This window comes from Neltuma alba, unplaced genomic scaffold, assembly GCF_004799145.2.
Source record: "Neltuma alba isolate B1F8T4 unplaced genomic scaffold, ASM479914v2 tig00012821_pilon, whole genome shotgun sequence".
NCBI classification, from domain to species: domain Eukaryota; kingdom Viridiplantae; phylum Streptophyta; class Magnoliopsida; order Fabales; family Fabaceae; genus Neltuma; species Neltuma alba.
The window spans coordinates 124171-137516 of record NW_021637213.1 but is presented as its reverse complement, the minus strand read 5'-3'; the positions used below and the strand labels follow the sequence as shown (position 1 = coordinate 137516).

Sequence of the window (13346 nt, the reverse complement as noted above, 5' to 3'; positions counted from 1 at the left end):
CCAAGATTTGCGCGAAGATGCGGAAGAAAGGGAGAATTTTAGTGAGGGATCAGATTCACAAATTAGTTATTAAGAAGGTATTTGTATTTATCACTCACGTAGCACAATATTTACTCCTCAAATTATGAGCATTTACCATTCACATAATACGAATTTACAACTAAAATATATATTCAACACTATTTACCACTCAAATAGCACAATCTACAAATGGAACATTGATTATTCATCATTAGTGGTCCTTGGGAATAAAAGATTCATAAATTTGGTTCTTAGATATAATTCTTCTTTGGAAAAAAATAAAAATATTATATGATGGGATAAGGTTCTTAAATATCCCAAAAGTATTAACGAAAGAGCACTTAGCACCTAAAATTTTTTTTCTTACTTTTATATGCCCCGAAAGTTTATTTTTACATCAAAAATATTTTGACCGTTATTTATTGTTAAGTTTGATTGTTAAATTATGCAGTCTAACTAGTGTCTTTAACAGTTAAACTTAATAGTCAATAACAGTTCATGATAGAAATATTACAAAAATGAAACTTTTAGGACATATAAAAGCAAAACAAAAATTTTTTCAGGTACTGGGTGCTCATTTGTGAATATTTTTAGGATATTTATGTATCTTATTTCTTATAAAACGGAGTAAAGTATTCATGAGCAGCATAACTTCATACACAGGGAGAGAGTTAGGATTTAAGAATAAAGGAAGCCAGATGAAAAAGATACAGCATGAAAGTTAATATAAATTTTGTCATAAAAAAGAGTTAATGTAAACTTTATGGCTACAAATAAAATATATACCTGTATAATACCATTATAACAATAAACGCTAAAACTTTTCGAGGCTATGGCTTCCGCCAGTCCCTGTCTCTGCCTTGCCTTGCCTTTTTGTGCATACAGATATTTGACTTAAGAGGTAAATTTGTTCAGGAAGTTGACTCAGGAGTATTAGGAACTTGAAAATTTTTATTCGTGTAAACTTTTTCTAAAAATTTAAAATCCTTACAATTTTATCTTTTATCATTAAAAATGTTGACGGTTAGTATCCCTGTTTTAACGGTCAATACTCATTTTTTTTAATGGTAGGCGTAAAATTGCTACTATTTTATACTTCTAAGGCAAATTTGTAACAAAAAAAAAACTTTCGAATGCCTAGTGCTTCTGAATAAAAAATTTTTAAGACAAATTTATATCTTAACTGTATATATTCTTTTGGGAGGCTGTTTTTCCTGATTTTCGAAGGAATTTGGTGGGAATCACAAGCATCAGTGTATTGACTCAGAAGCAGGATGGGAGGAAAAGAAGATACGATTAACAACTGTATTTGGATCCTTCCTTTTCATGATTGATTTTTTTTTTAAAATATAAATGATTGGTGATATTAATGGAGTTGCTTTCCTTGACCACGTGGACATGGGCGCACCATAACATTTACGGAATTCCATCCATTCATATCCAACCTGTCTGATTCTCTTGGAAGCTGTGGCCGAAGCTTCTCTGTTTCTACTTCCTTTCCAGCCACGGAATAGCAATGTACTTCTTTCATTTTAATTAATGTTCATATGAAGAATCAAGAAGGATTAGCTATTTGCTTTCTATGATCCATTATATTCTTCTATAATCAAGTACTGAAGGCTCAAAACTACGCACAAACACAATCGATGACAGAACCGCACAATTTAAAAGCAAATATTTACAATACCAAGTTCATATAATATTTGACTGTTATAGACTTTCACTCTACTCCCTGGATTATTGCTAAACCTTGCATCAGATTTCTTGCTTGTACATTAACCCTTTCTCTTGTTGAAGGACCATCAGAATTAAAAGGATTTGGAGGCATTGGTAATCTGTCTCCTTCTCCTTCCAACATTTGAAGAACTACTTGCATTGATGGTCGATCCACAGCATGCCATTGAATGCACCACAGGCCTACCATTCCCAATTTTCTTGCAATTTTAGCATCCCCTTCTTCCTCAATATGAATCCTCACATCCTCCTTTTCTTCTAAAATATTATAGATCCATTCGGGATAGTAAATGTGGGGAGCATTTTCTTTTGTGTCATGGGTAATCCTTCTTCCTCCTATTAATTCAAGTAGCAACATTCCAAAACGATAAACATCTGCTTTGTGAGATATATTTCCAAAATTTCGTGAGAAGACTTCTGGAGCAATGTAACCCAATGTTCCTCTAGCGTTTGTCATTGACACTATGCTTTGATCCTTGGAACACAGTTTAGCCAACCCCAAATCACATATTTTTGGAGTCAAGTCATCATCCAATAGAATATTATGAGATTTGATGTCAAAATGAAGTATGCATTGCTCACAGCCTTGATGAAGATAATCAATTCCTTTGGCTGTACCTAAAGCAATCTCATAGAGCTTTTTCCATCCAACAAAGTTTTGCCTATTGCCTGGTGAATTTATGAAATTTTGTAATGAACCATTTTGAAAGTATTTGTAAACCAGTGCTCTCCTAAAGCCATCAGCACAGAAGCCCATTAAGTGAATAATGTTGACATGATGGATTTTACCCATTGTTCCAACTTCAGTGATGAACTCTTCACCATTTCCTTCAGAATTAGTGAGGATCTTCACTGCAACCTTGAACTTAGATGGAATGTTTCCTTTGAACACAATACCGAAAGACCCTTCCCCTAACTTGACTTCAAACTGATTGGTAATTCTCTTGATTTCAGCATAAGAATATCTGGTGGACTTGAGAGCTCTATAGTCTTTCAAAAACTTCTCAATTATTGCTTGGCTTTCTTTCTGTGATTTATAAGAGTTGCTGATATAAAGAATTGCCGCAAGAGTACTCACTACTAGAAGTGAGCCCATCATTGATCCTGTACATATAACACAAACTCGAATATTTAGTTTTAGAAAGTATAATCTGCTTTCAGCAGATTATACTAAGTTCATTTTGGAAACTAACCTGCAATTACGTATTTGTTTGATGAACCTGCAAAAGAAATTAACATGATTGGTCAGCTAAGCATGTTGATATAGGTATTCCAAAGAAGTCATGCCTTATCATGTAAAGAACATTGATGCTGGGCATGAGACAAGAAATGTGTGGTGATTTTGTATGTTTATTAGAATAGATAATTAACATTCCAGGCAAATGCTATGGCCAGTTTATGTAAATGATATAAATCGCCATACATGTGTATTGAAAAAGAAGAGCAAAAGTTTTGATGGAAGAGTTTCATATTACCACTGTGACGATCCCCAAAACATGTAATATCATAGCTGAATATTACTATTCTTGAATCCACATCTTGTTCCATTTGATTCACAATGTTTGCGCATTGGATTAGACCACATCAAATGAAGAGTGTTCTCAACATCAAAAATCTCAAGTGGGACAGAAGAAATGTTAAATATTTTGCTGCAAAATAACAAGGGAAGTTGTCCAATCTCGCGATAAGACAAAACGGCATACACATGGTAAGCAGAGCTGCTGAGGCACGTTGAAATAATCGCTCCATCTCTTGGCGATGAGCAATTGAAAATTGTAAAGTCATTAAGATTTCGGTCTATGAACTGGAAAGGAGAAGGAACTAGAGTGAGATTGTGGACATGCCTTGGAAGGCAACCAGAAGGATCATATAATTGAATGGTTTGAGATTTGTAATCAATATGTTTGACACTGAGCTTGACTGATCCAGGAAGCTCAAGAACAGCATGTTTGGTAGAAGAACATTCTAAATCAAACCCAGGATAGCCGCATTGTTCTGGTTGGCGTCCTTTTACTCGGAAAGGAAACTGAACAGGAAGTTTTCCACATGATGTTTCAGGTTTTGGACAGCTATTCGAGCTTCCTACTGACCCTAAAAACATGAGAGTTAGCAACAAGCATACAGAGAAGAAGGAGTTTACGACTGCAGTTTCCATATCTCCAGCGTTTGGCTTGCCAAGTAGCCAAGATCAGTTGCATCTAAAATACAAAGTCTCAGAGACTTTTTCAAACAAGGTTAGCTTCCCAATAATTTTCCCACATGGTATACCTACCACCTTACGTGTAAACACGCCTTTATGAATTATATATTGACATCGTATATGCAATCAAGTTGGCTAGTGGCAACTTCTTGATTGCAATAATATTGAAATATGTGGCAGACTAGCTTTGTAAGTCTCGTTCTTATTTACTCTTCATTTGGAGATCTTGAGAATCATGTATTCCTCCACAGGAAAATTACTGGTAGCTCTGTTTTTGATAATGTTATTCTACAGAACTTGCAAGGCATCAGATGGACACAAAACTGCTCTATTTTATGTGGAGATCACAACATTAGCAGCCCTTTTCAGCTAAAAGAATATCCAGAGGAGTGTAGTGATCAAAGGCACAACCTATCTTGCGAGCACAACCAATTGGTAATGTACTGGCAGTTTGGGAGATACAGTGTTGTGTCCATTAATTATGAGAACTACACAATCCGATTGAGGGACGCTAATATTGTAGAGTTGGATTCCTCTTCCCTTCCTGGGTATTCTTTAACAGACTACAACTTTAGCCAAAGGGATCCATATATCTCCACCATCGATGGGCGCAATGAAAATGGAGTTTGGCAATGGTATGGATTGAACACAAATATGATATACGTAAGGTGTGAACACCCTGTGGATTCCCCTGGGTTTGTGGACACAGCCCCTTGTTTCAACACTTCAAATGGCTCTGTGGCTTCTTCTTCTTCTCCGTCTTCTTCTTCTTCTTCATCATCATCGAAGTTGTATGCCTATGTCGGCAGTGGATACGTAAGAAATGTGGGGGTCGAGGATGATTGCCGTATAGAAGCGATGTATATGACTTCGTGGCCTGCTCTGTAGAACCAGTCCAGCTCCTGCACAGACATTGACAATATCCTTCTTTATGGCTTTGAGCTCTCTTGGATCAACAGTTTCTGCCCACATTCTGGACATGATTATGAAATAATTCTCGGTATTGGTGGTGAGAAACCACGCTGTCAAATAGGTAAGTCCATTAATTTTTTTTCCTGCTTACGTTGACGATCCATTATTGAATTTTGATGCAATTTTGGCTGCCAATAATATTATACATGTGGTACAAAACCATTTTTTGGGAAAAATATATCATTTTTTGGTTCAGGGTGTGTGTATCATATGCATTCCACTGTTATCGTACATATTTTTAAAATAAAAAATATAATTAAAAAAACTAGTGTGGATGAAATTGAATTCGTTTGGTTTGTATATGAAATAAAGAAAGCAATAAACTATCTAGTTAACAGGAATCTATCCATCACCCTTAGCACACAAGGTGACTATTTTTTAAGAGGAGTCTATCCATTACCCTTAGGGCATTGAGATGACTATTTTTTGCTATTGACAAATTTGGAAGATATTACTTGTATTTTGAAAAGAATGCTTTTCTATTTGAATTTTTTTAATCCATAAAAAATTTAAATATTTAAAAGTAAAGAGCTAGCAACACGCAGATAGAATAAAATCTCAATCTTTATCATATTAGCTGTAATATTTTTTTTTTTGCCCGCATATTAGCAGTAAAATATATATACCATATCCCTGTACTAATACATTTGTTTATCTGGTGTAGCAGCAGCAAGTAGCATTTTTAAAATGATCCTTTCGATTATCCAGGGTAAGGCACCCCATCATAACTTCTAACTTATTTGATTCCTTCTTGCATAACATGTAACATACTATTTTTTTAAACAAAAACTATTTAATATTTTATTATATTTTAATATTTAAAAAAAAAAACACACCACCCCACCTTTTTCCACCGACAGTGGAAAAAGGAGGGGGGTTATTAATGAACATAGAAGGAAAAAAACAAAGAGAGAGGGGCGGCTGAAGAAAATGGGATCAGATGTAGTAAGTGTAAGTTGAAAAGAAGGAAGGAGTATTAAATAGAGGAAGGAAAAGAAGGAAAGGAACGGATGAAGGAAGAATTTTTGGAAAAATAATAAATGAATGAAGAAAATGGGAGAAGGGATAGTTGGAAGTTGGAGAAGTGAGTTTAAAAGAGGGGGAGCAGGAGACGGAAGAGAAAGAGAGAGTGAGAGAAGAGAAGGAGAGGGCGAAAGGCAGAGAGAAAACAAAAGAGTGAGTAAAAGTACGTGCTGTTAGAAAGACAAGGCAATATTTGGAAATCATTTAGGTACATAAATATACTTCTTTTTATCATATTTTCTTTATGAGTATTTCCTATATATTTAGAACTTTATATTATTAGTATCATTATAATGTTTAGAGAAAATTTTATTATTTGGGTATAAAGTAAATATGGAGTTTTGACAATACATGACCATAGAAATTTAAAAATGCATTATTAAGGAATTTTAATCAGTTTATTTTTGTTGAATGATTATTTTGAGAATTTTAAACTAAGATTTTAGTTGAAAAGTTTGTTATTTAGACTTGTAATATGTTTTTACCGATTAAATTTGAGTTAAATAATTTATTTGAGTTATTTAATATATTATTGAGGTTTTAATCGGTTTAAATATTGAATAAGTTAAAAATATATTTTTGAAATAATTTTTGAAGGCTTGAAAAATGGTAAATTAAGAATGTTGTGAAATTAGATAAAACTACAGTTTGTTTATAATCTAAAAAGAAATTGCTTGGTTTGAGGAAAAATTTTATATGAGATTATAATAAATAATTGAGAATTTTAATATAAAATATTTAGATTTTGGGTAATAAAAATATATATACTTTTGTTAAATTTAAATAGCCTTATATGTAAATTATTTTTCAAAATAATATCTATTATAAATGCCTAGATTTGGGAGAGTTAATATATTTATGTAATTTTGGTTTAGAGGGTAGTCTTAGAATTTTAGAGTAGTTTTGGAGTAGTTCTGAGTTTATATTAATAAATATTTATGTGTAATTTTGTAGACCCTTGAGATTTTAGAGTAGTCCTTGTGTGAATATTTGTAAGTTAAAGAGTACCAGGTAACTTTGAAAATTCTTTCTTGTACATGTGAATTGTGTATGATTGTATTATGAATTTAATATATTTTTATATATTGAAATATAATATTGTGATTTTTCAAATGAATGTTTTGGTATGTTATTTGATTTTGTTAAGATTTATTGCTATTAGTTATGATTAATAATTAAATATATTGATAGCTATGGAATTATCATGAGTTGTTATTAAATGGTATATAATTTTTATTGCTATCTTATTTTTAATATATTTGAGGACGTATTTATGATGTAATATTATTCGCATCTGACATGCATTGTTGGGCTAAGGATAAAAGGAGATTGCATGGATATAAAATTACCACGTGGTGTGCCATCACTCGGTGTACAGTGGATGGCACTTGTCAGGGCTCATTCTTCCATGTTTTCCTTTGGCCGGGAATTCATTGGAGCTGTGGGACATGTGACACCTCCCTATTCACAAAGGAGGGGAGCCATAGTCCGAGCTTGAGCTCTATATCTTTGGCTGGATATATCTCTAGTGTCGGTGAGCTTGGAATAATTCAGTAAAAATGGATTAGTTCCTATCGGACTATGTGTTAGCCTATGGCTCCAGTCAGCGGTATAAGGGTGGATGGTGATATAAGGGAGGCAGCATACTGCATTATTTTTGGATATATTGAAAAGAGAATGAAAATTGAATTGAATGTTTTAAACTCATGATTTTTAATATATGCATATATACAGACATATAAACAGATTTTTGGTTTATCATATATGATTTGCTTGTATAGGTTAGAATTTCAGTGGTTATTGAGACGTTTGATCTCACCCCCCTATATTAACAATTTTCAGGCGAAGGATCTAGTAGAAATCAAGGGAAGGCACTAACGGAATGAGCCGTGAAGGCTTTTGTGCTCCTCAAACACATGCTATGTTATATTTTTATTTGCCATGACTATAAGACTTTAATAGTTTATGTGGTTAAGCTATTTTAGAAATTTTTTGAAATTTTGACTTGTTTGCAGTATTAGAAATATGTATGGACTTCTAAATTAAATATTTTATTGCGTATATTGATATAATTATGTGAGGTGTTACATAACACATCCTTTCAAGTTGCACTGTAATGGGAATCTCACAGAAAAAAGAAAGTCAGAGATCTCTGTTGCTCATGTATAAAACTTCTATGAATTTACTGTTAAAGATTTGTCCTAGACATCAACCTTTTTCCCCTTTCACAAATAATTTTTATGACATATTCATTTAATTATTATAATCTTTATTGAATAATGGTGCATTTTTTTTTCATTTTCCTTATACGATGTATAGATAATTGTTTATACATTGTGAAGGAAACAGCTAATGCCAAGAGCTCACCTTCATACTAACATGACGACTTGACAACTTATTCAATATGCGGCACTAACTTTTTTAACATTACAGTTATTTTCTCTTGATGGAAGCTAATATTAGTTTTTGTTTTATCTATTTTTCAGATCTTGTGGACTACGTACACACTATATTAGGTAATCCTTTAACTACTCCAACAGAATTATCTAATTCATAAGAGGGTGAATATGGATAGTTTAATAACTGGCCAAGCACTAATAATGAAGTACTAGTTCAAGGGTACGTTCTAAATATTAAATTTTAATGAATAGTTTATCATACTCTGGGTAAAATCATTCTGGGGACTCCATTTGTCATTGCCCTTCTGATCTATAATTGTCTACGGAGACATTTATCAATGTATGACAACATTGAAGAATTTTTTGCAAAGTGACAACAATATCATGCCTATGAGGTACTCCTATGGAGAAATCAAGAAGATGACAAAAGGGTTTAAAATCAAACTCGGGAAAGGAGGTTATGGCTCTGTGTTCAAAGGACAACTTCAAAGTGGTCGTGAGGTAGGTGTCAAGATGTTGGATAAGGCCAAAGCTGATAACCAAGAATTCATAAATGAAGTTGCTACACTTGGTAGAATCCACCATATGAATGTTGTGCAACTTATCGGTTATTGTGTGGAAGGATTGAAACGTGCTCTTATATATGAGTTCATGCAAAATAGATCTCTTGACAAATACATTTTTTCTAAACACGACAACGAGCAATCCTTAGATCTTCATCAGTTGTATGCCATTTCTGTTGGAGTAGCTCATGGTATTGAATATCTTCACAAAGTTTGCAACATTCAAATTTTGCATTTTGATATAAAGCCACGCAACATCCTTCTTGATGAGAACTTCATCCCTAAGGTTTCTGATTTTGGCCTTGCCAAACTCTACCCTACTAGTGATGGCATTGTGTCACTCATAGCTACAAGAGGTACGATAGGATACATGGCCCCTAAACTTTTCTATAGAAACGTGGGTAGGATCTCTAACAAAGCCGATGTGTATAGTTTTGGGAAGTTATTAATGGATATTGCTGGTAGAAGAAAGAATCTAAATGTGTCAGCTGCATAGTCAAGTCATTTTTACTTTCCCTTCTGGGTTTATGATCAATTAAATGAAGGAAATGAGATAAATATAGAAAATGCAATGGAAGAAGAAATGAAGTTGGCAAGGAAAATGATGATTGTGGGACTGTGGTGCATCCAAACTAAGCCAAATGATCATCCTTCAATGAACAAAGTTGTAGAGATGCTTGAGGGGGAGGAGAATGACTTAGAAATGCCTCAAAAGCCTTATTTTTATCCACAAGATGTACCCAATGTTGATGTTAGTAACCATTCAAGTTCGATAGTGTCATCCTGTGATCAATCAGTAAGTAATTATAGAGAAACAACTTCATTTTCAGCTCAAGAAGATGGAAGATCATCATAGCATTGTTTATAGTTCTCCAAACATTTCTGCAAGGTTCTTAATTATGAATCAGAATATTTCCTTTTGTTAGATCAGTACAGTTTTATTTTTTTGGCCAAACAGGTCAGCATGGTTTGTTTCTGTGGTAGGCCTTCAGGTTGAGTTTCCTTATGCATTAGACATTGTAGAATGAATTAGGATCTTAGCAACACGGATCATTAATGACTCACGGTATGAAGCTTTCTACATAATCCATTATTTTGTTGTTCTCGGTTATTTGGCATTGGCAGGATTTATGTCTCTTTGGATAACACTTGCTATTTTTATTTGCAGCAGAAACGATCAAAAAATATTGCCAATGGGCCAAGTTCTTTTTTAAAGCATTCCTAAATGAATTATACAAAATTGTTTGGAAGCATCCATTCTATATTAAATAGATTTAAACTAATACGTAATAAATACTCATATAAATATCCTAACATGCACTTCAAGTCTATTCTACTTAGTTTTGCAAATAAAATGTCGCTAAGAGTCTCTCCCAAGTATCAATGCTAAGCTACACTCTATCATGAAACAGTGTACAGCCTATAGATACAGTTAGTCTGCATTTCTCAGGATTCAGATCAGATGTAATATATTCTTCATAGCACTTTACATATTCTTAACTGGAGAAAAAAAAATAGTCCAGAATTGAGGACTCTCTTAGTAATTTGACTGCTACATGCCAATTTTCAGATTATTATGCACCAGAAAACTTAGAGAGAGAGATAGAGAGAAAAGCAACACAATCCAAGGTCCTCAAGTCGATACCAAAGAGTTCCTAGCTTATTGGCATCTCCATCTCAAAAAGAAAATAAATATTGATCATATAAATAATTAGCAAGGCTTTCATATATTTACATATTGCATTTTCTATATATACTCGAGTGACTGAAGACTTAAAACTACAAACTTAAACAATGACAGAACCACGCTCACTGATCAGAAGGAAAACCAATATTAATATTTGACATTTATTAACTCTCACTCTGCTTCATGGATTATTTCTAAACTTTGCATCACCCGTCTAGCAGGCTCACTGGCTTTTATACTTGTTGAAGGACCTTCAGAGTCAAAAGGATTAGGAGGTATTGGTAATTTGTCTCCTTGTCCTTCCAACATTTGAACCACCACCCGCATTGATGGTCGATCCATAGCATGCCATTAGATGCACCACAGCCCCATCCTCTTCTTCCTCAATATGAATTCTTATATCTTCCCTTCCTTCTAAAATATTCTAGATCCATTCAGGATGGTAGATGTGGGCTGCATTTTCTTCTGCATCATTTGTGATCCTTCTGCCCCCTATCACTTCAAGTAGAAGCATTCCAAAACTATAAACATTGGTTTTGCGAGACACATGTCCAAAGTTTTAAGAGAATACTTTGGGAGCCATATAGCCAAAAGTACCTTTGGCATTAGTTATTGACACTATACTTTGATTTAGAACATAATTTGGTTAGCCCAAAATCAGATATTTTTGGAGTGAAATCATTATCTAATAAAACATTTTGAGGTTTTATGTCAAAATGAAGTATGCATCTCTCACAACCATGAAGATACTCAATTCCTTTGGCTATGCCTAAACCAATTTCTTGTTACTTTTTCCAACTAGGAAAGTTTTTCCTTTGACTGAGTGAATTTATGAAATTTTGTAATGAACCATTTGGTAAGTACTCATAAACAAATGCTCTTCTAAAGCCATCAGCACAGAAGCCAACTAAGCGAATAATGTTGGCATGATGGATTTTGGCCATGGTTCCAACTTCCATGATGAAGTCTTCACCATTTCCTATTTCGGAATCAGAAAGAATTTTCACTACAACTTGGAATTGGGATGAAATGTTTCCTTTGAACACAGCACCAAAAGATGCTTCTCCTAACTTTTCTTTAAATTGATTGGTAATTCTCTTAATTTCAGCATAAAAATACTTGGCGGGCTCCAGTGCTTTACAATCTTTCAAAAACTTGTCAAGTATTTCCCGGCTTTCTTTTTGTGATTTGTAAGAATCGATGATGTAATGAACTGCAACAATAATTGCTACTAGAAGAAATGAGCCCACAATGACTCCTGTGTATATAAAAACTCAAATTTAATAGAAAAAACTATACTTCCATTGGAAAATTCCAAGCTCAATTTGAAAGCTAACCTCCGGTTAAAAACTTGTTTGATGAACCTGCAAAATAAATTAACATTATATTGGTCAGCTTTGCACATGCACTCAAGTACTTATATATTATTATATTTCTCTATATAGTAGATTTTTTAGAAAGCATAGGCCCACATGACTTAGAGAGGGGTGTCAGCTGCTACTTAGATGCTGCCCCTGCTTCCCCTTAATTTTGGGGCTCTTCCAAAAAAAATTTTTGCTATTTTTTTACCATTAAATTCTACATAGTTTGATATTTTATTTGTAGAAAATGGTTCAATTTCTTTTTAATTTAGAGTTCTACATCTTTAAAAAAATCGTAAAAATTTGAAAACTATACCATTTTTTATAAATAAGATGTCAAATATCACTCCTTTTGTATAGAATTTAATAATAAAAAGAACAACAAACAAAAATTTGGGAAGAGCCCAAAATTAAAAGGAAGTGGGGGGCATCACCAAGGGGTAGCTTACACCCCGCTCCCCATGACTCATCTTAATAAGAATTTTGATGCTTTCCATGTTCATGTGAATTTGTATATCCATTGGAAGCGACAGTTATATGAATGAATCCATGTTATGGTCTGCCATTTAAATTTGTTCAGAAAGCAGACTAGATCATACCTGTGTCAAAGCATGCAGTTTCATTACTAATGCTGCTATTCTTGAACCCGCACCTTCTCCCCGTTGATTCGCAATGTTTACGCATAGGATTAGACCAATTCAGATGAAGACTGTAATCATCTCTAAAAATCTCTCCTGGGACGGATGAAATGTTAAATACGTTGGTGCAAGACAAAAATGAAAATCGTCTGATGTATGTACTTGATGAAATGGCATATACGTGATGGGTAGATCTGCGCTGGCAAGTTGAGATTAATTTCACATCCTCGAAGCTTTTCGGTTGCGAGCAATTGAAGACAGTGAAGTTGTCATCATCATCCTCAAGAAACGACCTGGCTTTGAGTTGGAAAGGGGAAGGAGGAAGAAGAGTGAGGTTAGGGAGATGTAGAGAGAGGCAGCCATGAGGATCATAGAGCTGAACAGTTTGGCAAGTGTAATCAATGTGTTTGACATTGAGTTTGATTGAAGGAGGTAGCTCAAGAACAGAAAAATTGGTAGAGGAACATTGTAAACCAAACCCAGGATAACCACACTCTTCAGGTTGGTGTCCTGTTATCCGGAAAGCAAATCGAACAGCAAGTTTTCCACATTTTGCTTCAGGTTCTGGATAGCTACTTTGGCTTCCTACAGATTCTGAGAACCCACCTATCAGCAACAAGTAAATGATGAAGAAGGAGTTTACTGTTGAAGTTCTCATCATCTCCCCCCTCTGGCTTTCTCCCAGTAGCTAAATGAGTTAATTTAGATTTTTGTTTTTTTTAATTTAGTCTTTGTAGTTTCAAAATTT

General features: G+C 34.0%; 1 protein-coding gene, 1 long non-coding RNA gene and 2 pseudogenes across 2 annotated transcripts; 1 reads left to right on the top strand and 3 right to left on the bottom strand.

Moving 5' to 3' along the window:
* Positions 1-1741: 1741 nt before the first annotated feature.
* On the bottom strand, positions 1742-2764 carry LOC114731299 (rust resistance kinase Lr10-like; the record flags this gene model as incomplete). The annotated part of the gene is made up of 1 exon (XM_028918437.1): positions 1742-2764. A coding segment is annotated over one exon (1023 nt), but the record flags the coding sequence as incomplete, so codon positions are not given.
* Positions 2765-2783: 19 nt separating this feature from the next.
* Positions 2784-3522, bottom strand: LOC114731315 (uncharacterized). The gene is made up of 3 exons (XR_003738910.1): positions 3231-3522; positions 2949-2975; positions 2784-2859 (listed from the first exon to the last, which is right to left on the bottom strand). It is a non-coding gene; the product is annotated as an uncharacterized LOC114731315 (long non-coding RNA).
* Positions 3523-5980: 2458 nt separating this feature from the next.
* On the top strand, positions 5981-9842 carry LOC114731298 (rust resistance kinase Lr10-like; annotated as a pseudogene).
* A 928-nt stretch (positions 9843-10770) lies between these two features.
* On the bottom strand, positions 10771-13259 carry LOC114731297 (rust resistance kinase Lr10-like; annotated as a pseudogene).
* Between the last annotated feature and the right edge of the window lie 87 nt (positions 13260-13346).